We start from the raw sequence: 27,361 nt of genomic DNA on the forward strand, positions 1-27,361 counted from the left end.
TGTTATATAGTGGTACCAATTCTTAATACAAATTAGTAAGCATAGTTTATATAATTTTCAAAAGTTATTCACATTATTGCTCGATACCACAGTTGTATGGAACAAGCTCTTGACAGACATTGAAATTTCTATCATTTGTTTATAAAAACAAAAATTTACACATTGGGCCATTCAGAAATTTGTAAAGTTTTAAAATGCAGGGAGAAATATACAACCAAAAAGAGGAGGGGTATGTCTGTATATATTTAAAAGAACGAGCTGAGCTGACTTACTTATGTGTCACATTCCCAATCAAAAAAAAGTATACATAACTGGGCTGAAAGCAAAAGTAGATAAAAACAGTACTAAATATGCCCTCCACTTTTTAATAATAAAGTTCTAAATATCAATGGGGTAATAAACACCATTATCTTTCATTCTGGAACTTTTGCTTTCTTTCAAAAACTTTTCAGAAACATATCCATTCTATAATTGTGTTAGACTGGGAGAAATACTTAGAATTTTTTTAAAGAATTATTTCCATACTATTGTATATAAGATTTGATAAACAATAAAAAATAACCCAAGTAAGGCCATCATTAATATCATCTCGATCAAAAATATACAGATTGGGATGCTACTATATTTTGTGAACCTGAGCTCTAGTTACCATTAGATGCATGCATACTATTCATTGTTTTGCCTATTCTAAGAAAAATAATTTAATCCTGCCTTATTACCTTTGAAGACAGAAACACTTGCAAAATTTTTTGATAGGTCTTTCTAATGTTACAGATATTCTGCTGTAAACAGAGCATTAAGAACTGTATGAGAAAGGATATGTTAAGTTCCAAAAAGCTATTAAAGAAATCTTACTATATTAAAAGTAATGACTATGTTAAATTTAAAAAGAAAAATAATACAAAGAGTGTGCTTACTAAAATAGATAAGTAGAGGCTTACAAAGGTGTTTTTCTGTGTTAAGGAATTAATAAATAAAGGGCTGTGTGTTCCTTGGTGATAAAATAAAAAAGGCTGGCCACTTTTTATGCTAAGTTCAGATGTATTTTTTTTTGATAATACAAAAAAGTACTCCTTGAAAATCAGAATACATAGCAGAAACAAGCACAATAACTTAAGTACTAAACATCTGTATGAAATAACTGTTGCAAAGTTTGACAAAAATGCACACTTAGAACATGCGGTTATTTAAAAAAAAAAAAAAAAAAAAACAACCGGGGGGAAAAAAAACCACACAATTCTGTAGAACCAATGTTATGTCACCACCAGGAGAGCACCAAGCAAGGCACCATTGGAAAGACAACATACTTGGAAAGTCTCTATAAATAAAGTAAATGCTAATCTGGTCGAAAAATCGGTGTCTTTGGTAAAAATTCTATGAGGATGACCTGTAGAAGGAGGGAAAAAAAAGGTTTTAAAAAGATTTCAATAGAATTTTATCTTAACAAAACTTCAGTTATATTCCAACATTTATAACAATTTGGTAGTGCCTTTGACATATCAAAGGAAAATGCACGTGAGTGAATGAGAAAAGGAAACTAGCTAGTATTTACTGAGATCTAACCACATACCAGGCACTTCATAATAGAGATCCATTTGATTTCAACAATTTTTCTTTGAGGTAAGTATCAGCATCCTCATTTTATACATGAGGAAACTGATGATCTGAGAACTTTACCACCATGGACTGTGTTGTCAGTATTTGAACAAAAGACAGTATTAACTCCAAAGCCTTTCCCTTTCTACAGCACTATGAGGTTGCAGTTGACCTGATTTTTATTTCTTCAGGCTTCCTCCCTTTTATCTAACCCAATTTCATGGGTCCTTATGTTCTAGATTAGCTCTCATTTTACTGTATCAGGATATGTGCTCTTTTTAGATAAAGAGTTTTGGTCCTTTGTCTTAATTTTTTTTAAGCCCTTTTCTTCTTAACTAGCAAAATTCAAGTTAAAAATCTGTTCCAAAGGACTTTTTAATAGGGAGATCAACTAAAAGGAGATCAACAAAAACAAAAGTAACACAGAAATACAAAAGTTGACCAAAGTTCATTTTCATTCCCAATTTGAACTGTCTTACATTATAATCACGTCTTTACTTTGATCCAACTCTATATGGAACAGATGCTAAATAAAAAAATTATTTGAATAGGTTTCCATGTTTGGTGAATCATTCATTCTTTTAGAAACTGTGTCTTAATGTAACCTCCAAGTGTGAACACTTTTCTATGTTTCTCTGGCTAGGCCACGAACTTTCATTTTCACTCTTCAGTTCTCCATTCTGCTGGGTTGTTATTTACCAATGAACTATTCACCAGCTTTCTATTTCATTTCTTTGAATTGTACCCCAATTTTCTTCAGAGTTTCTTCATATATAAAATAAAGGGACTGAACAAGATAGCAAGATGCTTTGCAGCTCTAAAATCTGATGACTAAATGTCTAATGATGATTGAATGCAAATCCACATTCAATAAACTCTTCTTTATTTCAAATAAGTCCTCAATTAAGCAGTTCTTACAATTTTGTTTAATACCTACACATTTTATAGTATATACTACATAATGCAAAATTATATTATCTTTGACTATATCTGAATCATTATGTTTTTATAAATATATCCTACACATACTATTTTCTACAGTAGCCACACATAGAAAGTGGCTGCTAGTCTCATTTCTTCTAAATCAAACTGTTACACCATATTTGAATAAAAGTTGTCATCAAGTTGGTAGTTTTGTAGATTGCCTGATATTCAAAATATAATCAAGAAAATATTTTTCTTTTCTTGTTAAAGAAGAAAAGTTCAATGCATCAGCTAAGAAAGCACTCCTATCTTCTTGCATTACTTGTTATCTTAATTTTTTGTATAAATTGTTAGGAAGTTTTGAAATTATATTTTTCCCTCATTCAACTATCACAAATATATACACTGAGAAAATTCAGAAAAAATACTTTTGAAAGCAATTTAAAATTTTTTTTTACTACTCTTCAGGAAATCTTTTATGATGGTATGAAAAATAATAGCTCTAGAAGTGTTCAACTATCTAATATTTCATGATAAACTAAACTTTTCAAAGTAACTTCCTCAGAAAGTTCTGAAAGTCTAGTACATTATTTTATTTTTAGCTAATAAGGGAATGTCATAAAAATAAACATGGAATATAATAAGTTTAGTTTATGAATGAATGGCATTCATATAGCGCTACCTGAAACAACACTGGGAATAACTTCTATGTTTTCCTTACCAAAGTGAATCTAGAAACGTGCAAAAAAAAATTTCAAGTTGCAGTTTTAAATTTGGTGTTTTTATAAATATAGCAGATACTTTTTAACAAAATCTTGTAAATATCCAACATATTTATCCCTCCCTCCAAAATAAACTTTCTTATCATCTAAGATGAAAACAGAAGACTAGCATTTTCATAGGTCAATGTAAAAACAAGTTATTTGAATGTGCTTTTTTATTATAAAGAAGTATCAAGTGTCTTTCTCATCATCATAAATTAACATGTTTGAAGATATAATAGATAATGATAAAATCTACATTTGGTTCACTGAATAGAGCTATTCTCTGGGGAAAAAAAAGACATTTTAAAAATGTCTTTTATGTTCAAGGCTAGAAATGGGATTTGACTGTATGATAATGAAAGAAAGGGAATGCTAAAGAGAAAAATGATTTTATGATAATTTCCAACTATTTAAGCACTGTTTTAATCAATCTTTTATACACACACACACATATACTATGTATGATGGCTATATTGTTTCAAAGAATAGGAAAAAATCATCAGAACTGATGTGCCATGTACTTCACAAAGGCTATGACTTTAGTTTTTCTTCTAATGTATTAACCTTGGTGTACTGAAAACAAAACACCCAAGCTCAAGACAGAATAAAATTCTTAGTTTTCTACGGTATTCTGAAATTTTCAAAAGGAGAGAAATTGTTGAAGTAAATCAAAGAATAAATTAAGTCCCATATTGAATAAGTTCTAAATTTATTGCATACATATGCCAATTTTGACATCTTTTAAAGGATAAACAGAATGAGCAACTTCTTCCCCACTTTGAAAGATAATCTTTACAAAACAATATTCTAAAAACACTTCGAAAGATTCTTTAAAGTCTACTGAGATGGGCAGTTAAAATCTATAAAGGCTAAAGGTTTCTTAAGCTCGAACGGCTTGGCTGAAAGGTTTTCTTCCATACTTGGAAACTTGATTAGCATTACATAAAAAAGCCATATCTGACTTGCTGCGTAACCAAAGTTGTGATTATTCTTTATACAGCATCTAAAATTTCACACTCCATCAACACATGTTCAGGCTATTTTATCTTGGCAATTAATTTATTATTTTTCAGAACACAGTGAAGCCTTGTTTTCAAGTCATTCATAACTTTATAAATCAGTCCTGCACATGAAACCATGCATCTGTGAACCGTAGAAAATCCTTGCGCTCAGGAGATTAAGCTCCTGACACCTTTGCTGATTAATAATCATGAAAAGAATAAGATCAGAAGCAAAATAAATGATCATTTAATAGAGAAACTCACAAAACAGCCCTTTAACTTACATATTCCATCATGTTATTCGTTTCACATTTCCTTTTGCTCAGTCTCCAGTGCAAGCACAGCTAGACACATAGGAGAGTAAAAGAAGAAAAATGAGCTCTATTTTATTGCAGTACACAGACTAACCCATTTGTCCACCTTTCATATTTTTCGTTCAACAAAAGCATCTGTTTCCATACTGTGCAATTCAGGCCCCAACAGTACGAAGCTGCTCCCTGTGGTACTCACCTTGTGGTATAACCTATTGTTTTCCCATTCTAATAACTTCTCAATCGATCTTCGTGTCTAGAAGACAAATGAGAAAAAAGTTTACTCTTGACCGGTTTTAGAAAAACTTTGTTTTGCAGCTGCTTTTTGTGTGAAAAGGAAAACAGTGTAAGACAGTGACTTTGTATAGGGTGGAGTATGACACTGCCAACATTCAAGCACCATGTACATAATAACCTGAACAGCAACAGTATTCTTTTTATAATAAAGATATGGTTGTTTTTTAGCATATGTATATTTTTCTGTTTCAAATTTACCAACATTTGATTTTCAAACTACCATAGGCTAAAAAGCTAATGTTATCTACCAAATAATACATAGTTAAATCCTCATTCTTTCCAAAAAGTTTATAATACTTTATAGTAGTAAAAATTCCTTAGTATATATTGTTAAACAAAAATCATTTAAATATTAGTTAACAAAAGACAAGAGGCTTTGACAGTAAATTCAAAAAGGAAACAATTAAAACTAACTGAATGAAAATAATTAGCCATCAAATTTTTATGTTGTACTGAAATAATGTCTGAATTTAAAAGTTTATTATTTCATAGTTTTTTAAACAGAGGAAAAATTTTATTTAATACCCAGCAAAAACTGTCATCTGATAATATAATAAAACTCTTAACACTAGTGTTATAGGAATCAACTGAGAATTTTACATTAAGATCACTTGATTATTGCAGTATATAATATCCAGTATAAAATGCTTCTTGCTTGGAAGTATGAATAAAGGAGAGGATAATTCATGATGCCAGGTGTTAGGATGAGACTGACTCAGCTGCAGGTGCAAAAAGGACAGTGTTGCCACAGAGTCAAATGCAACTTGGTGCAGCTGCAGTTTCCTTACAAGGCAAGAGAAAAAACATCTAGTGTTATTAATGTGGTACAACTAAATAAGTAATAATCAAATATGAAAATGTCCATGTCAAGCAAGAATCAAGAATTGTCACAGAATCAAGTTGGCTTGAGACAGTTTAATGTTAGTATTTATTTAACTTATCTGCTGTAATCTAGTTACCATGTTACCTTTTATAGCAAGTTGAACATGGTAAAGACACATCACAGCTACAAAAGTGACGATTACAATTCATAATGACCAATGAGTTACTTCGACTGCCTTACATTTTCCAAGTTTATGCCATAAAAATCAGGAAATCAACTAGCGCTCAGGATAATAATACTTCAATGACTAATTTATTACATTACTTTTTCAACAGTTTTTTGGCAAGAATTTTAAAGAAAAAAGTGCCCTTGTTAACAATGATCAGCAGACCTCACTTGTTTCTTTGTAAAGATAGCCTTTTAGAGGCAGCTCTCCTTTTAAATGAAAATAGGGCAGCAGTTATGGTCACACTTTTTGTTAATTTAGTTGCCAGTCAGCCCCAAATCAAAAGAAAATAAGGCTGCAGAGTGTAATTAACATTCAGTTCAGTCGTTTTGTCCCTTGTCTAGCCCCCAAGCTTTGTTAAAATTGCCATCTGAATGCTGAAGGCTGTAGGGAAATCGATTTGATTCTAATCGCACCATGAAAAGAACATGATCTAACTGCTTTCAGCCCTCCGTAAATCTGTACTAGGTCTTTAGCACAATGCAACTTCCAATTTAAAAAGCACTGAATGTCTCGTCAATGACTTTGTGAAGAAAAAAGAACAAGGAGCAGACATAAAAATTCCAATAGTTGTTTAAGCATTAAAGTTCATTTGCATCACAGCGAACCTGAAAAGGGCTGACCTCTCAAACCGCCTCTCAGGTCTATGAAGTTGTAGCCTTGACAAGCTCACATTGACAGAGCTCATTGACTCTGAAAGGCTACTCTATCAATGGTGAAAAATGGCAATAGGTTCTACTCTGAGCAGGCATCTGCCTGCCCACCCGCTGCTAAACCAATGGCAAAACCGATTCAAAACCTGAATCTACCTTGTAATCTTCCTTTCTAGGACCTTTTAATAATAGATTAAGATTACTATACAATTTGAGGTTTTACTTTTACCGATGGTTTAAAAGGGAGGAGGGTGGGATGAAAGACCTAGGGTGGGGAGAACAAGCTTTCCAAGTCTGTTGTTTTATGTCAGTGTACAAAAATTAAAAGCTTAACATTACATGCTACAAATATTTATTATCCAAAGAAAAAAGTGTAGTTACCACCACTGTTAGTTCATCACAAATTTAAGGCCATGCTATATTATAATGAGGATATCCTTATAAATGGGGGTCATAGTGTATGTGATATAATCTATATATACACACAGTATATATGTATACACATCATATATATGTGTATTTATATATACACACAACTGAGAAACTTAAAACTAAGACTTTAACGTAAATCAACTACCAGTATTTGAATAACAAATAATTACAAAGTACAAACCTTAGTTCTAAAATATGTAGGAATTCTGAATTTATTCATTGCCTCTAATTAGGAGTTTAATGATAGGGTTTGTTAAAATAATTGTATCTTACAATATTTAAGAATTCTAAATCAAACAAACCCTGGTATGCCATATTCTGAGTAAGCATCTAAATATAAAATATTTCTACACACTTGACAGTCTGGAGTAAAAGCTGTGAATTAGCACCATCTAATCTTGCAATAAGACTTCTATCCTGCTTGACAGGTGAAGGAAAAAAAGCACTTGCACGTGCAGCTTAATTAATCATTACACTTGACATCTCAATGATTTACAGTGAGGAGCAGGTGAGAACATACAAAACCAGAATGGAACCCTTGATCTGAGTGGAACATTTCTAGCACACTAAGGTGACAAGAATATAGATTCTAGCAGTCATTTAGAGAGAGAGAGAGAGAGGGAAAGAGAGAGGGAGACAGAGAGAGAGAACTGTGCAACAAATTATTTGTTAGTAACAACAAAAGCTCAAATTAAATGGAAGAAAAAAGCCTTAACTACTAAGGATGTTTAATACTCTGTAATTACTTTTATTTAACAAAATCAAAATATATTTCTAAGTTAAAACACAATACCAATTTGATACAGACAAAATATATGACACTTAAGCATTTAAAAAAGCAATTCAAAAGTCTTTAAACACAAAATGAAAGCACCTTATAATTAGTTAAAATAAAAATTAAAAGTTTATGTCCACAAGATTGTCAGATAGCTATTTATAATGAAAAGCATGATTCAACAATGCCAAACTCTGTAATTACTATTGGGCAAGCAAACATAAGCTTATAAAAACCTGTTCTTAATTTTAAAATCTTATACTGACCAAGAAATTCAACATAAATTAAACCAATATGCATCAGAAAAGAATAGTATATATAGGGTCTGTTGACATGAAATAGTAACAAAACATCATCTTTCAGCATTCTAGACTAGTGGATTTCTAAAATAAGTCATCTTAATTTTCTTAAAAGAATTTCGTGTTTGTAAAAAGCACCAGATTGATAGTCATGGGAACTAAAAATCTTCTATTTAACAGAAAGAACAGGGGAAAGGGCAATGCAGGCTTCAGTGTAAGCTTCCCCACAGTGGCCTTAATCCTTTTCAGAGCTCACACCCTGGGGGTGAGAGGACAGGTTAGTGGTGCTTTACGTATGACTTCTCACTCCTGTACAAGAGGAACATAGATTTTAGCGATGATTCTTATCCTTTTATGAGAATAACATCATGTGATAAAGCTAGTCTAGAAGAAGATGATTCCAAAGTATCTGGGCTTCTATCTATTACCCTATCACAGAGCTCACTTTAATTTCCTTTTTCTAGACATTTCTTCATTTCACCTTGCTATTTTTCTCATTTGTGAACTAGCTCTAATATAGTCATTCAGCAATGTTAAAGTAAAACATAATGGATTCAAAAACATCATTTCCCTTATTAAATAAAATGTATGAAATAGATCTGAGTAACAAGTTAGTAGTAGCAACAGGATAGAAACTTTGTCTTCTATTTCTATTGCTTTTGGCTCTTTTGAAATTTTTGGTAGAACTGTGGAAATAAGCCAATACATGCAAAATGCAAAAGAAGTTAAAATGGTCTGGATATTACACAAAATAGTTAATTAAAACTTTGATTAATAACAATTAATATTAGGTATGACATACTGGGTACTCCTATCATCTTCCAATGACAACGCTTATATAATGTTACACTAGTAAAATACAAATGAGACACCTAGAAATAGTAAGTTACCACAATTAAAAATTAGGGTTTCACAAAAATTCAAATTTGGCTTATTATGAACCATCTTTATAAATTGCTCTAAATATCCTAACTTTCTAAGGAATAAATTATTATTCTCTATAAACAAATTATGTGCCATTAGCTATAAATAAGCCTTTCAAGTTAGCAAGAAATCATTTAGAAAATCTTGAATGTATTACTCCCCTACTTAATTACCACTATTACTTAATAGTATACTCATTACCAATGATTCACTTATTTACAATCAACTGTTTAAAAATGTGGTTTTTCAGAGAAGTGATTTTCTAGAAGTTGCTAATGAAATCAATGCAAATTTCATGGACTATAAAGAACTTAGAGCCAAGGAAAAAATGTTATGTGGAAGCTGCAACAAAATTTGTCTGAACTTTTCCCAACGAAATAGCATTCCAGTCGGTCTTTAAAACATAAAATGCTAAGCTATGTTAACAAAATGTATAAATAGAATGTCTCACTAATAACTACTTATAAAAATTCTGTTACTTTAACTTACAAATTAAAACTTATTTGAATGAGAATCATTATAACATCACAGAATATCAAAATGTAATTTCAAGAGTTCAATTTCTTATTTAAAACAAGTTTTAGTTTTAAGCTCCTAAATTTATAATGCATTTATTAATCTTTTTTTGCATTTATTAATCTTTAACTGGAATAATGTTTCAAATGTATTCATAATCTTATTTCTTAAACTTAAGTAATTTTCAAATAAGAACTCTACTTATCTCTTGACATTTGTACAAATTCAAATTGTTAAAATAAGTGAAACAAAAATGTTCGTTGTTATAACTCATTAGAGGGAAACCATATAAAATTTTAAATGTATTATTTTATGAGAAAATCACTTGATTCACCTCTGATTGTTCTAGATTAATATAAATATTTCATAGCAATGATATGCAGAAAATTAAATATCTTAGTATTATGATACATGAAAATCTGGATTCACCAAAAAGATAAACTAGAATATCATCAGTCCACAAAAGGATTTTTAACCAAATTCCCTTCTGTACTTAGTTTCCTTTTAAAAATGTTTAGTGAGTATTAGCTTTTATATAACCCAGAAAAACTAAAATACCCACCATCAACAGAATAATCCGTTTAATAGTTTGTTAAAAGTGATGTTTTTAGACAACGGTAGCTAAACAACAAACAATTTGTGTGTAAAAATCACCCTCTTAGTGGTAACTTGCAAGTACTAATCTTAAATAAGGTGTGTTTAAATACAATCTCATCAAGAGTTTATGACCTAGGCTAGTCTTGTTAATTTTTTTAGGTGACTCTACTTTGTGAATGTTGGAAAAAGGTATATGCACAAATATACAAAATGCTGCACAAAATTTTAAATTATTCACTGACCACTGATAATATTTAAGAAAATACTGTTAATATCTCAAAACACCAAAACTGAGTTTCAATTGATGGCAGAAAATTAGAAAAAGTGTTCAGAAGAAAAATTAATTTCACTGAGAATTTCATTATATTTCACTAAAACACAGTCCAAAGTGTTGCTATCTGGGATTTTTAAAAAATACATAATTACACAAGGAAGAATCACTGATTAGGAAAAACAGGAAAAAACAAAAAACAAAACAAAACTGCCTGCTACTGGCTATAATAGACAACTGGAGAAGCAGAAGGAATAAGGAACTAAAATCTTTTTTTTTTTTTAAGATTAAATTATTTATTTATTTATTTATTTATTTATTTATTTATTTATTTATTTATTTATTTATTTATACAAGCACTGGGTACAGTCAGAAGTGCGGGAGGGTGAGAGAATTCACCAGAGCCAGAGCAGGGAGCAGAGCAGGCAGAAGGACCGAAGTACACTGCTGAGGGGAGCAGCGGGCGGCAGGAGAGGTCTGCGTGCCAATTGGGACCCTCTTCTGGTGGCCGGGGAGCAGCAGGGGATTGAACCAGCGCCACAGAGGCCGTGGGCAGCTTCGCAACCCAGCGCTCAACTGCTGCGCCACCGGGGAGGCCCTACCTGACAAGACTTTAACTATGATTAATATGTTCAATATGATAGAGGATAACAATGGACAAAATAGATGAAAAAATGAAGAATTTCGAAAGAGAACTGCACTCTGAAGACATCAAATGGACAATCTAGAGCTGAAAATACAGTATCTAAAATTAAGAATTCATTGTATAGTTTAACAGCAGGCTGGACACTGAAGCCTGGCAAATCTTTCTACACACCACACACCAATGATATTATGTTCCAAATATTCAGAGAGAACTAAATGTCAGCCAACTCTTGGGAAAAGACAATTTTGAAGGATTCTAAAACCTATTTAAAGTCCCAGGGCAACCTCTGAACATTTTAAGACTCAAAGTTTATACTTCTGTTAGTATCCTGCCTTATAATGTGAATTTAGTAACATTTCTGTTCCAATTAAAAACAAATTGCCAGTCTGCTTCACAGTAATGGTTGTCATTTAATTAGTTTATATGTTTCAAGCCTAAAGTGTTCTTTAAATCAAAACGGCAATAAATATGTTCCTCTGGCTTTGAGATACCTTTTCCTAAAGCAAATGAAATAAAATTTCGAAGAGGTTAAACCTATTTCTTTATCTTGCATTTTGTAACAGGGGAGATACTGTGGAAGGGGCAAGAAGCCATAAACTAAATTACCCTGGATTAGATACAGAAAATTACACTGTTCCTCAGTGAGAGTCCCTGTCCCTCCTATATTGCATCAACTCAAGCAAACTGTATAGATAACATGCTAAAAAACATTAGCATTGATTTTCTACATTGTCAATTAATAATAGTGACTATCATAAGAATGCATTTCATTCATATTTTACTCACTAGAAACTTTTCAGGATTTTCCCCTTTGCTAAAATTTAATTAGGATGCTTTTGAAGTTTGTTTTGCTTAGTTTCATTATCTGCAATGTGGCAGAGGCATTTTTCTTTATCTATTCTTTCTTTATCCAAATGTTCAGTATCATTCTCATTTTATGATTCAGTTACTGATGACAAATGCTCAAATCCCAAACACATAGTAAATTAAGAGTTTTGAAAAGTTTTGAGCAACTTCTAGTACTCTCGGTATATCTAAGTATATCTCAGATTTCTCCCATAAACAAATATTTTAATTTTCTGTCTATGATTCCCCCAGCTTCACATTCTCTTGAATTTCTGTACACCTTGCAAGGCTTTATTCCCACTCAAAAACCTCTATAGTTGATAGTTCCCATTTGGATTCTCAACCTCTATCATACCCCAAATAAAATAACAACAATTATTGGATAACAAAACTTCCAAGTTGAGAGTAAAGATATTCACAAGTAAATATGAGTACATGACAAGCTAAGGAAAAGAAATGCTGTTAGAATTCAGGAACTTTTCATCAAAGTTTCAAAAACTAAATAGCAATTATATTTTATACATTATCAGCTTGCACTTTCAGGGGAAAAATCTGTTATTTACTCTAAAAGGCAGGATGCTTTAATTTATTAAGAAATGTTATTTTAAATAGTTAAGGACCATACATTCTGAAATATTATGATCTTATTGCTCAAGGATTTTTGTTAATGAGTACATTTATTCAACAAAGTAGATGCAAGGCATTGTGAGAAACACTGGAAATTCAGTAGTTCTTCAGTAGTTCAGTTCTCATATGCATAAATAAATAAAACAAATCTTTTTTAAAAACTTACAACAAATCATATGGGAAGAATAATAATAAATGATAAAACTAGCAACTGCCATTAACTAAGCACCTACTATAGGCAAAAATAATATACTAAGTATGCTATATGTACTTGCTCTGATTTTATTTATTTGTTTGTTTATTTATTTATACATACATACATACGTACATACATACATACAAGCACTGGGTACAGTCAGAAGCGTGGGAGGGTGAGAGAATTCACCAGAGCCAGAGGGGAGAGCAGAGCAGGCAGACTGACAAAGTACACTGCTGAGGGGAGCAGCGGGCGGCAGGAGAGGTCTGTGCGCCATGTGGGACCCTCACCCAGCGGCCGGGGATTGAACTGGCGCTGCAGAGGCTGCGGGCAGCTTTGCAACCCAGTGCTCAACCGCTGCACCACCGGGGAGGCCCATGATTCTTAACACTGTAAGAGAACACCCCTATTTTAAAGAAAAAAAAAAAAAAAAAAAAAACCTGAGGTTTAGAGAAAGTAAACTGATCACTTCATAAGTGCCATTTTCCAAGCCAATTCTTTCTAACACCAAAGTATAGGACCCAGATACCACATGTTGCACCCTATTTCTAAGTGAATGATGCCCCAATATAGGTCTAAATGCAAATAAGAGAATATAAAGGGACTGGAAATACATATTAAATTTATAACAAATTAGGGACATCCCTTGTGGCACAGGGGTTAAAGTCTCAGCACTATCAAGCTATTGCCACTGTGCCATGAGTTCAATCCCTGGTCAGGGAGCTAACCCACGTGGTGCAGCAAACTGCTTCTGTCTCACCTGGTGCTCCCCTCAGCAGTGTATGTCAGTAGATCTACCTGTTCTGCTCCCCTCTGTCTCTGGTGAATCACCCCTCTGATCTACACCCCAGTTCTTGTATGCATAAATAAATCTTTTTTAAAAAGCTTACAACAAATCATATAAAGAACACTTCTAGGAAGTTATATAATTTTGATCATCATATGTAAGAGAAATTAAAACAATAAAAAGAAATGGAAGACATCTAACAAGAAGTTGATTTAGGTATAACCAGTCCAAAACTTAGGGTTCTTCACTCAGAATGGATAATGCTAAGAACACATATAAACAACATCTATTAAGACACTAAAATTGGGATATGATACACATGTACGAAATCTCAGAAGACTGAAATTAATAGTTTCCTTAGGATGGAAAATAAACCAAAACAATAAATATGTCACAACCATCAGTAAAATTATGAAAGTGGTCTCTCAAAGAAATGAGCCAAATTGAAAGCACATATAAATCACAGAGAGATGACTTATTCAGTCATCACTTTTCTAAACCATAATATGGTTAAACTCAAGAAACAACATATAAATAAAACAAGCTTTTGCAAAGCAAATACTGTAAAATCTATTTAATAAAGTTGGAGCATTTTATTCACTTGTAAACTCCTCGGCCTCTTACAAAGAACCTACTAAAAGGCTGGGGGTTTTTGTTTTATTGTCTTTGAAGCACTTATCACTACTTATAATTATCTCATTGGTCTGTACCTCTCTTTGAAATCCACAAGAGAAACCACATAATCTCTAAACAATATCTAAAAGGCATCTAAAATTGTGCCAAGCCCACAGTGCTGCTTCAGAAATACTAATTATATTAATGGATAAATAACTTCCATAGCATAACACATGAGTGGCATAAAGAAAAGAACTAAAATCAGCAATTTCAATATGCTTATATTCCAAGAGAGTATCAACTTTACTCAAGTCATTTTAAACATTTTCTATTAAAACAAATATAGGGCCTCCCTGGTGGCGCAAGGGGTTAAGACACAACCTATGAAGCTATCCGCAGCCACTGCAGTACGAGTTCAATACCCGGCCAGGGAGAGATACCCACATGGCGCAGCAGACCTCTTCTGACTCGCCCGCTGCTCCCCTCAGGAGTGCATTTCAGTCGATCTACCTGTTCTGTTCCCTGCTCTGTCTCTGGTGAATTCTCTCACCCCACCCCCCGCACCTCTGGCCCATACCCCAGTTCTTGTATGCATAAATAAATCTTTTAAAAAATATATATATATATATATTATGTAATAGAGCGGAAAATTCAAATGAGTGTTTGCAATACAACACAAGATCCCTAATACATTTTGTGATATAGATAGCTACTTCCTTTTTTAGATTCTAAGGACACATTTATCTTTTGTTTTCAGATTTCATGAAAATGATGACAAGTATTTACAAACATAAAGTATCTCATTTAGCCAATTCTCCAAACAGACTATATACTCTTTGAGTAGCTCATTAATAAACATCTTTATATTTCTAGCATCTAGAAATAGTACTTATACATCAACAACAGATCTACTGATGTTCACTTTTGGCAAGGATAAAGAGATAGGCACCAGACTTTACTTCTGACTTGAAACAACATATATATAAAAAATATAGGGCCTCCCCGGTGGCGCAGCGGTTGAGCGCTGGGCTGCGAAGCTGCCTGCGGCCTCAGCGGCGCCGGTTCGATCCCCGGCTGCTCCCCGGCCACCAGAGGAGGGTCCCACATGGCGCGCAGACCTCTCCTGCCGCCCGCTGCTCCCCTCAGCAGTGTACTTCGGTCCTTCTGCCTGCTCTGCTCCCTGCTCTGGCTCTGGTGAATTCTCTCACCCTCCCGCGCTTCTGACTGTACCCAGTGCATGTATAAACAAAAAACAAACAAACAAACAAATAAATAAATAAAACATGCCTCTATAAAAAAAATTAAAAAAAAATAATAATAATAATATATATATAATATTTATATATTATTATAAATGATATATTTATGTTATATATCAATATGTACTTTTTTTTCTGTTTTCAAAACAATGGAAGACAAAAGATTCCTGAGAAACAGGAATGAGACAGGCCCTGTGAGAGTTTCGGGTCACAGAGAATGGAGGGGAGAACCTGGGCCAAGCCTGGTAACTCACGGAGTTAAAGAGACAGGGCAGCTAGAAGTCACAGCACACGGTACTGGAGAGGAAAAGTGCTACACAGAGTGTGAATTCCAAAGATGTACAGATAGTCCCTAATGAGTATTCAAGTGAATATTGAGCAGTGCATGTAGGTAAGGAAAATGCCAGAGGTAGAACAAAGAACTATTAGAAAGGATAACAGGACTAAACATTGTCTGTCTCCTCGGGAAGTTAAATATAGAATTGCCTCATGACCCTAGGCTAGTAGGTATATATCCAAAAGGACTGAAAGTATCAAATAAGTACATGTAAATCTATATTCATTGCAGCAATGGTCACATTTGGGGTATAAACAGTCTTACCAGTGGATGAATATATAAACAAATTGCTGTACACATACACTAGATTCATCCATAAAAAAGAAAACTGTATTGATACATGTTACAACATAGATGAACCTCAAAAACATCATGCTAAGTATAAGAAGCCAGACACAAAAGACCAATATATAATTCTATTTATATGAAATATCCAGAACAGATAAATCCAGAGACAGAGCAGACTGGGGGTTGCCACAGGTTGGAAACAGGGTAATTGGGAGGAATTGATTAATGGGTAAGGGGCTTTAGAGTCACGGAAATGTTTGAACTGGAGAGTGGTGACAGTTGCACAACATTGTGAATGTGTTAAATGCCAGTGAATTGTTCACTTCCAGAGTGGGAAGGGATGGGAGAGAACAGCATGGGGAGGGACACAAAGGACTGGGGTAGAGATTACGATTGCTTTGGTGGTGGGTATGGTGTAGTAACAACACCTGAAAGGGGAGACCCTATACCCAAAAACACAAAGGTTGTAAATCAATGTTACTGCAATTAAAAAAAAAAAAGAACTTTAAAAGTTAAAGGATAGCAAAACATATGATGGTAACATTAATTAGAAGACTGAATTAATATTAGAAAAAGATTTCAGATGAAAAAATGTAATTGGAAAAGAATATCGATTTCATAATGATAAAGTGGTGAATCCATTAAGTAGATACAAAACCTGAAAGTTTTATGTCCCCAGCTACGGAAGGTTAAAATACTTGAAACAAAAATTGTTATAATAGACAAACCCACAATTATAGTCAGAGGTTTTAATATTCTCTTAATAAATGATAAAACTAGCAGTCAGAAAATCATTAAGGATACAGTAGGTTTGAATGATGTTATTAACTAAATTGATCTAATTGACATTTACAAATCACTCTACCCAATAAGATCTTGATTGTGATGGTGTTGCATAACTCCAAGATATGTCAAAAATCATAAAACTTTACATCAAAAATGATTACTGTATTACTTATAATATATTAAATAATTTTCAAAAAATGGGCCAAGACAATTTTTTTTTTTTTTAAAGATTTATTTATTTATTTATACAAGCACTAGGCACAGTCAGAAGCGCAGGAGGGTGAGAAAATTCACCAGAGCCAGAGCGGGGAGCAGAGCAGGCAGACTGACAAAGTACACTGCTGAGGGGAGCAGCGGGCAGCAGGAGAGGTCTGTGAGCCATGTGGGACCCTCGCTGGCGGCTGGGGATCAAACCAGCGCTGCAGAGGCTGCGGGCAGCTTCACAGCCCAGCGCTCAACCGTTGCGCCACCAGGGACGCCCCCAAGACAAATTTTTTAAAAGGAAATGGCAATGTGGGAGGTCCAAGTAGTAATAGTAGTAGTGGTAGTAGTAGTAGTAGTAGTAATAAAAATAATATTAGATTAAACAAGGGTTGCAGAACCAGAACAGGTCATAAAGAGTCTCTAACAGAGATGCAAGAATGTCACATTCTCCATGGTTCTACAATAGTTTACAGCCAAGACATGGAAATATACAACTTTTTTTTTTAATAAGCAGTAATCATATTTGTTTATGCTCACCAGACAGTAGAATCCATATAAAATTAAATGTATCGAAGTGTTCCATCTACTCATGTATACAGAGACCTTAGATTGAATACTACAATGTTAAATATACTTTCTGAAAATATAAGTGGGGATAGCCTAAAAACAAAAATCAATCTACTTTATGCATCAAGTAAAAAGGAATTTAATAAAGCATCTGAAAAATTATCTTAAGTTGCCAAGAATGAGTGGAGAAGGGTAGGAAGTCGTGTTCTAAATCCTATACGTGCACATACTATCATATCGGTTTTCTCACTTAAAAATATAGATCACAAAGGTTTCTAGAATATTAAAACTCTTTGTTAAGTTACAGTAAATTACCAACCTAGTAAATATAGCAGCCATTTAAACAACTGAAGCACCCAAATAATAGGAGAGAGTAAAGGGATATAAACTACAATAGTTATAAATCCAACTGTGGATCCAGGGACAAACAGCGATTAAAAAAAAGAAAATCCAGGGCCTCCCCAGTGGCGCAGTGTGTTGAGTGCAGTGCTGTGAAGCTGTCCCGCAGCCTCTGCAGCGCTAGTTGGATTCCCGGCTGGCCAGGGAGATTCCCACATGGCCCGGCAGATCTCTCCTGTCTCGCCTGCTGCTCCCCTCAGCAGTATATTTCGGTCCTTCTGCCTGTTCTGCTCCCTGCTCTGTCTCAGGTGAATTCTCTCACCCCTCCCACCTGCCTCTGGCCTGTACCCCAGTGCTTGTATAAATAAATCAATCTTAAAAAAAAAATCCATGTTCTGAAGATAAACCAGATGAGAACTATATGTGGAAAAAATTCTTAGGGTAAAGGAATTATTATAACTATTACAGTAAATATTACAAAATTGTTCTATTTCAAAGAATAATCTCCTTCATATCAAAATGTACTAGTAAAAAAATTATTTCCATGAGAATATAACTTTTATAAGAGAAATCAAGGGACAAAAGGAATTTGCTTTTCATCATTTCCTGTTACTATTTGTTGACAAAATGAAAATGCAGTCACACAAAATCATTCATTCCATTTAAGCTTAAGGGTATTTGATTTTTATACATATAATTGTAATTTTTTTCAAGCTTTTACAGAAACATAACATCAGGCTATATTAATTTGCTATATCTCTACTAACATCTTGGAAATGCTTGGATAATAAGCTGCCAAAATTATACTTTTTAGATCATTTTTTCTGATAACAGAATCACTATGTATTCATCATAGAAGACTTCTAAAATACAAAAATTAAAAGGAAATCAGAATACCCATATCTTAGCCACATGAAATAAACCTGTATCCATTTTATTTGTTCTATGAGTACTATCTTACATATTAGTAATAATGACATTATTCAAGATTTATAGACACTTATTTTGAGCTATTTAGCTAAGAGGCTTATAAACATTATTTCAGTTTATCTTTACAACAATCCTATGCACATAGGTTGGTGAATATTTTTATTTTCATATATGATAACTGGAGTTTAAATCAGCTAGGAGACTTGCCTAAGGTCTCAGAGATAAGTGAATACTGTCCAGCACTCCCAATCACTGTCTTAGACCCCAATACAGAAAGAAAGCTGTATTCTACTCAATTCTTTAGTAATTCCTATGTCACAAATGGCTATTTAATATAACAGCATGCTAACATAACATACTCATTTAATTACTCCCCTACTAGATCGGATTTTTGTATAGTATTCAAGATAGTGTGATTCATTCAAAATAAAAAAAAAAAGAAAACTAGTTAAATGCAAGATTTGCTTATCTACTTCTAAATTTAAATTAAAATATGTAATTCAACTTACTCTTTTACTGAGGCAAATAACTGGCCACATACTGCAACCTAATGTGCAGCAGCAACAAAGGCAGCCACAAAGTAGCCATCGTACATTAACAGGAAGGTTCTTCTTAAGACAACTGTTAACTCTGTTGATGCTGGCTTTAAATTCTTCAGGAGCTACCTAGAGAAAAATTGTAAGAAATAACAACACTGCAGTATTAAAGTCAGTAAATATGTGTTGTTAGCATATTTTTTTTCTAATTTGTTAGGAAAAGACTAGCTTTGAAGCACATAAACATATTAAAAATAATTGATACTCACTTTTCCAGTTAATGAAGAAGGGAATTCTGATTCAAATTTGTTGCTCAGTCCAAATCTATTTTAAAAAAGAAGAAAAAGATGTTATTTAAATGACACTGGTACAAAAATAAGACCATTTACTATAATCAAAGGTTAGGTAAATAGAGTGCAACTTCATAGAAAAACAAAAGAAGTTTGAGATAGAAAAAACATTATAATTAGCAATTTATGAAATGTAGTAAGCAATTTTTGCAGCTGAATAAAAACTTTTTTAAAATAAGGTGCTGATAATACAGGAATAAATGACTTCTTTGAGACTATCTTTGTGAGCCAAATATTAATGTAGTGGAAAACAACATAATCGTCCAATTTTGTCAAAATTGCTACAATTTTTCCAAATAGAAAGCTAAAATCTTGCTACTGGCTATTCTTTAGGTAAAGAACATTTGTTAACACTCAATAAAGTAGCAATATGTCTAAGAATATAAATTAAGTAGTTAGCATTTTCTGAGATCAGTCTATCTGCTATTATAGTCTACTGCTATTATAGTCAGAGAATGCTAAGAACACCTGCAACAATGTGATAGTTGGCCTGGCTACTTAAACTTTCAAGACTCTGAAATAGATAAAATTGAGGTAGAACAGCTCAATGTCTCTAAGCTTTTAAATGTTTGCAAAGATCATGACGATTGACTGGGCACTTGACTATTTCTTTGCATAAGTTAGTATGAAAATATTCAGATACATTGGTAATAGGAGATTGCATCTTGGAAATAAAAGTTGAGACTCTTAAATATGATTTTTATTAGATACCAGAGACATTTTTTCCAGCTTTATTGAGATATAACTGGCATACTGTATAAGTTCAAGGTGTACAACAATTTGAAATATGTATCCATTATGAAATGATTACCACAATAAGTTAACAATCATTACCCCACATAGTTACTTTTTCTTAAGATGAGTACCATCACTCTCTTACCAATCTAAAATACATTAATTCTACACTACAGGTAGCAGGCACTGGGAAGGATTTCCTTAGATATTCTGTATGAAACAGATGGTCAGGTTATCGGTTACCAACTCAACCATCAGCAGAGCTGAACAGAGGAATCATATGAGGTGGGCTGTGTGAAGGTAATAAGGAGTAGTAGAGACTGGGAAGTAGAAAATGTAAAATGTGGAGGAGAGGGAAGAGCAGGTCACAGGTCAGATCCAGCTCAAACCAGATTTTCTCTTTCCAAGAGTAAACTGGAAGAACAGATTTCTATGCAAAATTTGCTACCTCTAAAATACTGTGTAAGTCAAAAAATTAGCTCTATGGATCAGGTTGTTTGGTTTGTATCATGATCTAGATTTCCCTACATGTAGGATGATGGCATCTATGCCCATTTTATCATCATTTTAAGTACTTTCATACATCATTTAATGGTAGCAACTATGAATATGAATATTAATTATAAACAATATATCAATACAACTACCTAGGTCCAAGACAAAGTCCTTTCACACTAAAGATAAGCTAGCAACTATTTGTTTAATTCTAGCATTACTGTCATCCTCTGAAATCTGAAAACTGAGATAAACTTATATTCTGTCTACATGAGGGCTCTAGAAAAAGTGTGGCTCTACTTGAGAAAACTCCTACAGATATGTAAACTCACCTCAGACCTTAAAGGTCCTTGCAGGAGAAAGATGTGTGATAGCTCTCAGCAAGGTCACTAATGTATTTCCTTTTCATCTGCTCTCCTTACAGAAGATGTCATTCAATAAATAGAGGACTGAACCCTCTAAACTATAAGCTTGCATTTCTTGCATTATCTCCCTTGGTTTGAAGGTTTTATTTTTCCACCTACAGTTTTTTATTTCAATCATGTTTATTATTACAATTAACTACCTCCTTCCACTGGTCTTTGCAATTTAATCGATTGGGTATCTCCAAGTCTCCTAAAAAGAAATGCCTTCCTCTTTCACTCCCCACCATTATAACCAATGAATTTATTTCACTGATTACCTAGTTTGCCAGGTAATATGCTAAGTTGGAGGGGACAGTCCAGTAAGCATTTAGAGCCTAAAGGCCTTTCTTTCTAGGGCCTGAATACTTCCTTACTATTTGAGTGGCTCCTTTTAGGGCAGGTTAGTAGTTATCCTCCCAAAGTGAGAACTGATAGTTCCAATGAAATACTTTAGGGAGTGAGTCCCTCTTTAGTCATATTTTTTGTTAAGTTATAGCTTCCTCTTCCCTCATCTCACCCTTAAAAGAATGTCCCAGGAGAAATTTCCCTGTGGCGTGATTCACACTAGAGAGGAGTGCTTAGTTTTTCCAACAGTCACTGTTTAGGTGCTAATTTTTCTATTCTCTTACCTATGGTCCCCCCACCAATTCAACGAGCATACCTGGAAGGAGTGTCACTAATATGCTGCTGTTGAAGGCCATAGCATCTCCAGAGTCCACAAGAGTAAACCTGTAATTATTTCCCTTTAAAAATCTCTAAGACACTTAATATTTGAACCGATTTCTTCATGGCTACAGGCAGATAATCAGGTGCCCCTTCTTTATCTTCATTTGGAATACAGCCCTTCCCACAGGGATATTCAAAGAGGATGTCAAACCTCTTTGCTTTCTAAAATTCTTGAGGCCTTCAGTTAGTTTAAGATTATTCTACTTATTTTTACCAATATTTTAGATTGGACATTAATACTGAAACATCTAAAATGTTTTTTAAATTTATTCATAAATGAGCAATTGTATTCTAACAAAAATAACATTTTTGGGCCTCCCCGGTGGCACAGCGGTTGAGCGCTGGGTTGCGAAGCTGCCCGCGACCTCTGCGGTGCCGGTTCGATCCCCGGCTGCTCCCCGGCCGCCGGAGGAGGGTCCCATATGGCGGGCAGACCTCTCCTGCCGCCCGCTGCTCCCCTCAGCAGTGTACTTCCGTCCTTCTGTCTGCTCTGCTCCCCGCTCTGGCTCTGGTGAATTCTCTCACCCTCCCACATGTCTGACTTTACCCAGTGCATGTATAAAACAAAACAAACAAATAAATAAATACATGCCTCTATTAAAAAAAAAACAAAAAACATTTTACAGTAACTTTTCCAAAGTAAAAAGCTTTATAAGGAAAATACTGCTTCATCTTCTCTTTAGTGTCTGACAATGGGAGACAGCTGGATTCTCACATCTCTTTCTGCATTCAATCTGTCTTCATATGCTTTTGGTTGATGTTTATGAAAACGAACGAGCCTAGCATAAATATGTAGTTGGAAATTGTGTATAACCTTGATACTGTACCAAAACTTGACAAATGGCAGTTTTTTTGTTTTTGTTTTTTTTTGGTTTTTTCTTGCTAGAAAGATAGTGAAACTATATCAATAAACTTTTAATACTCTGTTCAATTAAAATTCATTAGTAGGGCCTCTCCGGTGGCGCAGTGGTTGAGCACTGGGTTGCGAAGCTGCCCACAGCCCCTGCAGTGCCGGTTCAATCCCCCGCCACTGGGTGAGGGTCCCACATGGTGCACAGACCTCTCCTGCCACCCACTGCTCCCCTCAGCAGTGTACTTCAGTCCTTCTGCCTGCTCTGCTCCCTGCTCTGGTGAATTCTCTCACCCTCCCGCACTTCTGACTGTACCCAGTGCTTGTATAAATAAATAAATAAATCTTTTTTTTAAATAAATAAAATAAAATAAAATTCATTAGTATATTCTGCATTCTAAGTTAATTTTTTTACCCAAACATGACTTTGTAACATCATACATTTGTCCTGTGGAAAGTATTGATATAGCTCTCCTAAAGGTTTTGATATCAGAACCATCACATTCATTAATATCACCACTGAACTCAACAGAAAGTTCTTTAAGTATTGGGAAACTGTCAAGTTCACAGTCATAGATACAAGTTTTCCAAAATCCTAAATTCCATTTGGAAGCTGGAGTTTTATTATTGATAACAAATGCTATCATTTGCTTTCCTTGAAGTGATATTCTTGCTTCCATAATTAAACCATATCACCTATACTTTAAAACCTAATTTCAAAGCATTTTATTTTGATAGCTCTTTTCTAGCTTTGAATGTTTTTGGTGAAGATAAGCTATGGCTGAATTTAATAGGTATCTCACTACATAAACAATATAAACAGGAGAAAGGAAAATATAGGGACAAGTAGGGAAGGGGAAGGAGAAGGAAAGAGGGAGAGAAGAAATAAAATGATTGGCCAACTATTACTGACAACACTTATTTACCATTCAACATCTACTGTCCATCCTTTAGATGATGTGAAGGAAAATGTAGACATCTACTATATATACATCTATCCCTATTCCCTAAAAGACATTTTCTTAAATCATGGTTCAAATATTCATGGCTTAGAATTGATAAAAGATTTAAACTATTTCCAAAAAATGGTAACTATAACAAAATACATTACACTTAATGCTTTTTACTCTTATCTATGAGAAGTTTACAAATGTACTAGTATTTAGGAAAAAAACAATTCACTCAAATAACAACTAGGATCACCTATGTAATACCTTATGATCACAGGTCTGTATTAGAAGGCTCATATAGCTTTTTATTTATTTTTTAATATTTTATTTTATATAATTCTTACATCATTTTTCATTTTTGCACAATGTATGCATTTTCATTTTGGTTATATTCCCCATACAATTGCACCCCCCACTTATTTTGACCCTAATCCCTCCTCTCCCTGCCCACCCTTACTAGTGTGTCTCTGGTTTATAGTTGCTTGTTGATTTTGATTTTTACTTTTTATTAATTAGTCTTTTTCCTGCTCCCTTATTTAGGTTTTCTAAATTCCTGCTATGAGTAAGACCATCTGGTATTTTTCTTTTTCTTTCTGACTTATTTCGCTAAGCATGATACCTTCTAGCTCCATCCATGCTTCTGAAAACTGCATGTGTTTATCTTTTTTGATGGCTGAGTAATATTCCATGGTGTATATGTACCACATCTTCTTGATCCAGTCATCTATTTTTGGGCATTTGGGTTGTTTCCAAAGCTTAGCTATTGTAAATAGTGCTGCTATAAACATAGGGGTGCAGGTGCCCTTTTGAATTAATGTTTCTGTGTCATTTGGGTAAAATACCTAGGAGAGGAATTGCTGGATCATATGGAAGCTCTATCTTTAGTAGGTTGAGGAATCTCCACACAGCTCTCCATAGTGGTTGGACCAGTTTTATATAGCTTTTTAAAGGAAGAGAGGGAGAGAGGAACGGTAGGGGAGAAGTCAGAGACAATCAATTTTATTTTAATATAATGAGGTAATTACGAAAACTCATGTAATACACATGGTAAAGCTTTGCAGAGAGACTGCGACTTTATACCTACATCTAAATGGAATCTCGAAAAAGGCTTCTCTCATTTATATCCCATTTCACTGTCACCTAGTTTCTATAATCTGCAGTCATGAAAGTGGAGACCACTCAATCTGGTACCCTGAACTCTTAATATCATTCAATCAGATTTTCCCTTTCCTAGTTGTTTTTAACATTTAACTTTGGAGTCTCTAATCCACAGATGTGCTCCCTGGATACCTTCTCATATCTTCTTCCTAAAAAAATACTTTTCCTTCACTTCAACCAAAATTCCTGTTGAAATGGCCTTCTTTCATTAGAAATCCTCAATTATAGCTCATTCCCCAGAGTCCATCTTCCAGATTCTCTCTCAATACTTGACTATATTCTCTCTTGTACAATCATTAGCATATTTTATTATAATGCTGTTTACAAGACTAACTTCCTATCCTAGTAAACAATGAGTTGTTCACGAGTAGATATGACATTTTTTGTGTGTGTGTGTCGGACCCTTGCCAGTGCCCAGGGATCGAAATGGCGCTGCAGAGGCTGTGGGCAGCCTTGCAACCCAGTGCTCAACCACTGAGCCACCAGGGGAGGCCCTAGATATGACATCTTAATTAACCATTATACCCTTCATGTCTTGCCAAATGTCTAATAAATACTCAGTTTTTGTTGAATAAATCCATAAATCTGCAAATCAGAAGAAACATTTACATTCCACTAACTCCTCATTGCAAACTTCCACACCACTGCTCTTTCTTCCTCTAATGCCAGGCTTTCTGGTTAAACCACGCTGGTCTGAGTGTCAATGGTCATTTTCAGTCCTACAACTTACTCCCTCTGTGTGGGAGTACACAAGATAACCCTCAGGTGTGCTGACTCACCAGGAGGACTCACAGGATACAACATACAGTGTACTCATAGATTACCACAAAAGGATACAAAATAAAATCAGCAAAGGTAAAAAGGCTCATGGGAAGAAGTCCAGAGGAAACCAAGAGCAAACTTGCAACAGTTTTTTTCCTCAGTGGAGACAAATAATGTGCTTTTTTTTTTTATTTATTTATTTATTTATTTATTTATTTATTTATTTATTTTTTTATAGAGGCATGCTTTATTTATTTGTTTGCTGGTTTGTTTGTTTGTTTTTGTTTATACATGCACTGGGTACAGTCAGAAGCGCGGGAGGGCGAGAGAATTCACCAGAGCCAGAGCGGGGAGCAGAGCAGGCAGAAGGACCGAAGTACACTGCTGAGGGGAGCAGCGGGCGGCAGGAGAGGTCTGCGCGCCATGTGGGACCCTCCTCTGGTGGCCGGGGAGCAGCCGGGGATCGAACCGGCGCCGCAGAGGCTGCGCGCAGCTTTGCAACCCAGCGCTCAACCGCTGCGCCACCGGGGAGGCCCACAACAAATAATGTGCTTAATTCACAAAGCAACTAGTTATGACATGTATAAAATGTTTTCTATCAGGAAAGCTCATTAATGACTCAGTGCCTAAGGCTTTTGTTGGAGATTGGTCACACAGGTACCCTCTGCCTAGCCATGCACCAAGACTTGGGACTACCAGAAGGAAAACAGGTGTTCAGAATAAACTACATTATCTGTATACAGTTTAGACACCCTTACTAATTCTGGGAATACTGGGATCCTTCCCAAAATCCAGATTCCCCAACATCAGCCAAGAGGTGACAATGCAAGCAAGACTTTCTAAGGCTAGCAATCTCAGGTCGGCTTTGTTAACACTTTTTTGTGCACCTTCATACTCCAGGGACACAGACATCCATGTCCCAGTGTTTCTCTCTACCATGACTCTAGTCTTCATCCCAATTAGTTCAATAGTTAGCACTATTGAAATGCACTCTAATTGGTTACCTAACCTCATCTAATCTGAGGAAATTCACTGATATTTATTTCCGCCATGAAATTGTCTGGATATTGTCATCACTTGAAACTGTACCACCTCTGAAATTTTGAACTGTAAAAATTCTCTTATAACTACTATCAATTGTCTCATTTTTCCCATCCTTGCCAAATTTTTTGGCTCTGGTTGTAATCTTCTTCCCACTCTTCTTTCCACTCCTTTTCCTCCTTGCTTTGCCACATCACATACGTTCCCTGGGACTCTTCTTTTTCATCTCCCATAACTATAATACCCAGTCAGTCATTCTGACCATACTCTAAGAAACCACCATTATTTTCTGCATCTCTGGAGTATCTCCTGCCAATCCGAATTCATTTTTATTTACTTTCTTCACTTTGATTCCCACTAAATAGAAAAATCATATAACTATGATTAATATTTCTAACTTGTCAGGTTTGTATTAATTTTCATTCATTCCTAATTATCACGCTTTCCGGTACTCTGTTGTTGCTGTTCCTCTCCATATACACTCAACTTTCTCTCACAAGCCACAATTTTTTGGAGAT

The 27,361-nt window shown here is 34.4% G+C and overlaps 1 protein-coding gene across 1 annotated transcript in view; it reads right to left on the bottom strand.

Annotated features, from left to right (window-relative positions):
• Positions 1–1,021: 1,021 nt before the first annotated feature.
• Positions 1,022–27,361, bottom strand: part of CHIC2 (cysteine rich hydrophobic domain 2) — a 41,075-nt gene continuing 14,735 nt past the window's right edge. The window contains exons 2-6 of the mRNA XM_037530489.2: positions 19,642–19,696; positions 19,346–19,501; positions 4,796–4,852; positions 4,570–4,629; positions 1,022–1,387 (exon numbers count right to left, since the gene is read on the bottom strand). Of these exons, the coding sequence (XP_037386386.1) occupies positions 1,337–1,387; positions 4,570–4,629; positions 4,796–4,852; positions 19,346–19,501; positions 19,642–19,696 (379 nt within the window). The 3' untranslated portion in view covers positions 1,022–1,336. The remainder of the gene's footprint in view (positions 1,388–4,569; positions 4,630–4,795; positions 4,853–19,345; positions 19,502–19,641; positions 19,697–27,361) is intronic.

This window comes from Talpa occidentalis, unplaced genomic scaffold (genome assembly GCF_014898055.3).
Source record: "Talpa occidentalis isolate TD23 unplaced genomic scaffold, MPIMG_talOcc4v2.1 talOcc4.6, whole genome shotgun sequence".
Lineage (NCBI taxonomy): Eukaryota > Metazoa > Chordata > Mammalia > Eulipotyphla > Talpidae > Talpa > Talpa occidentalis.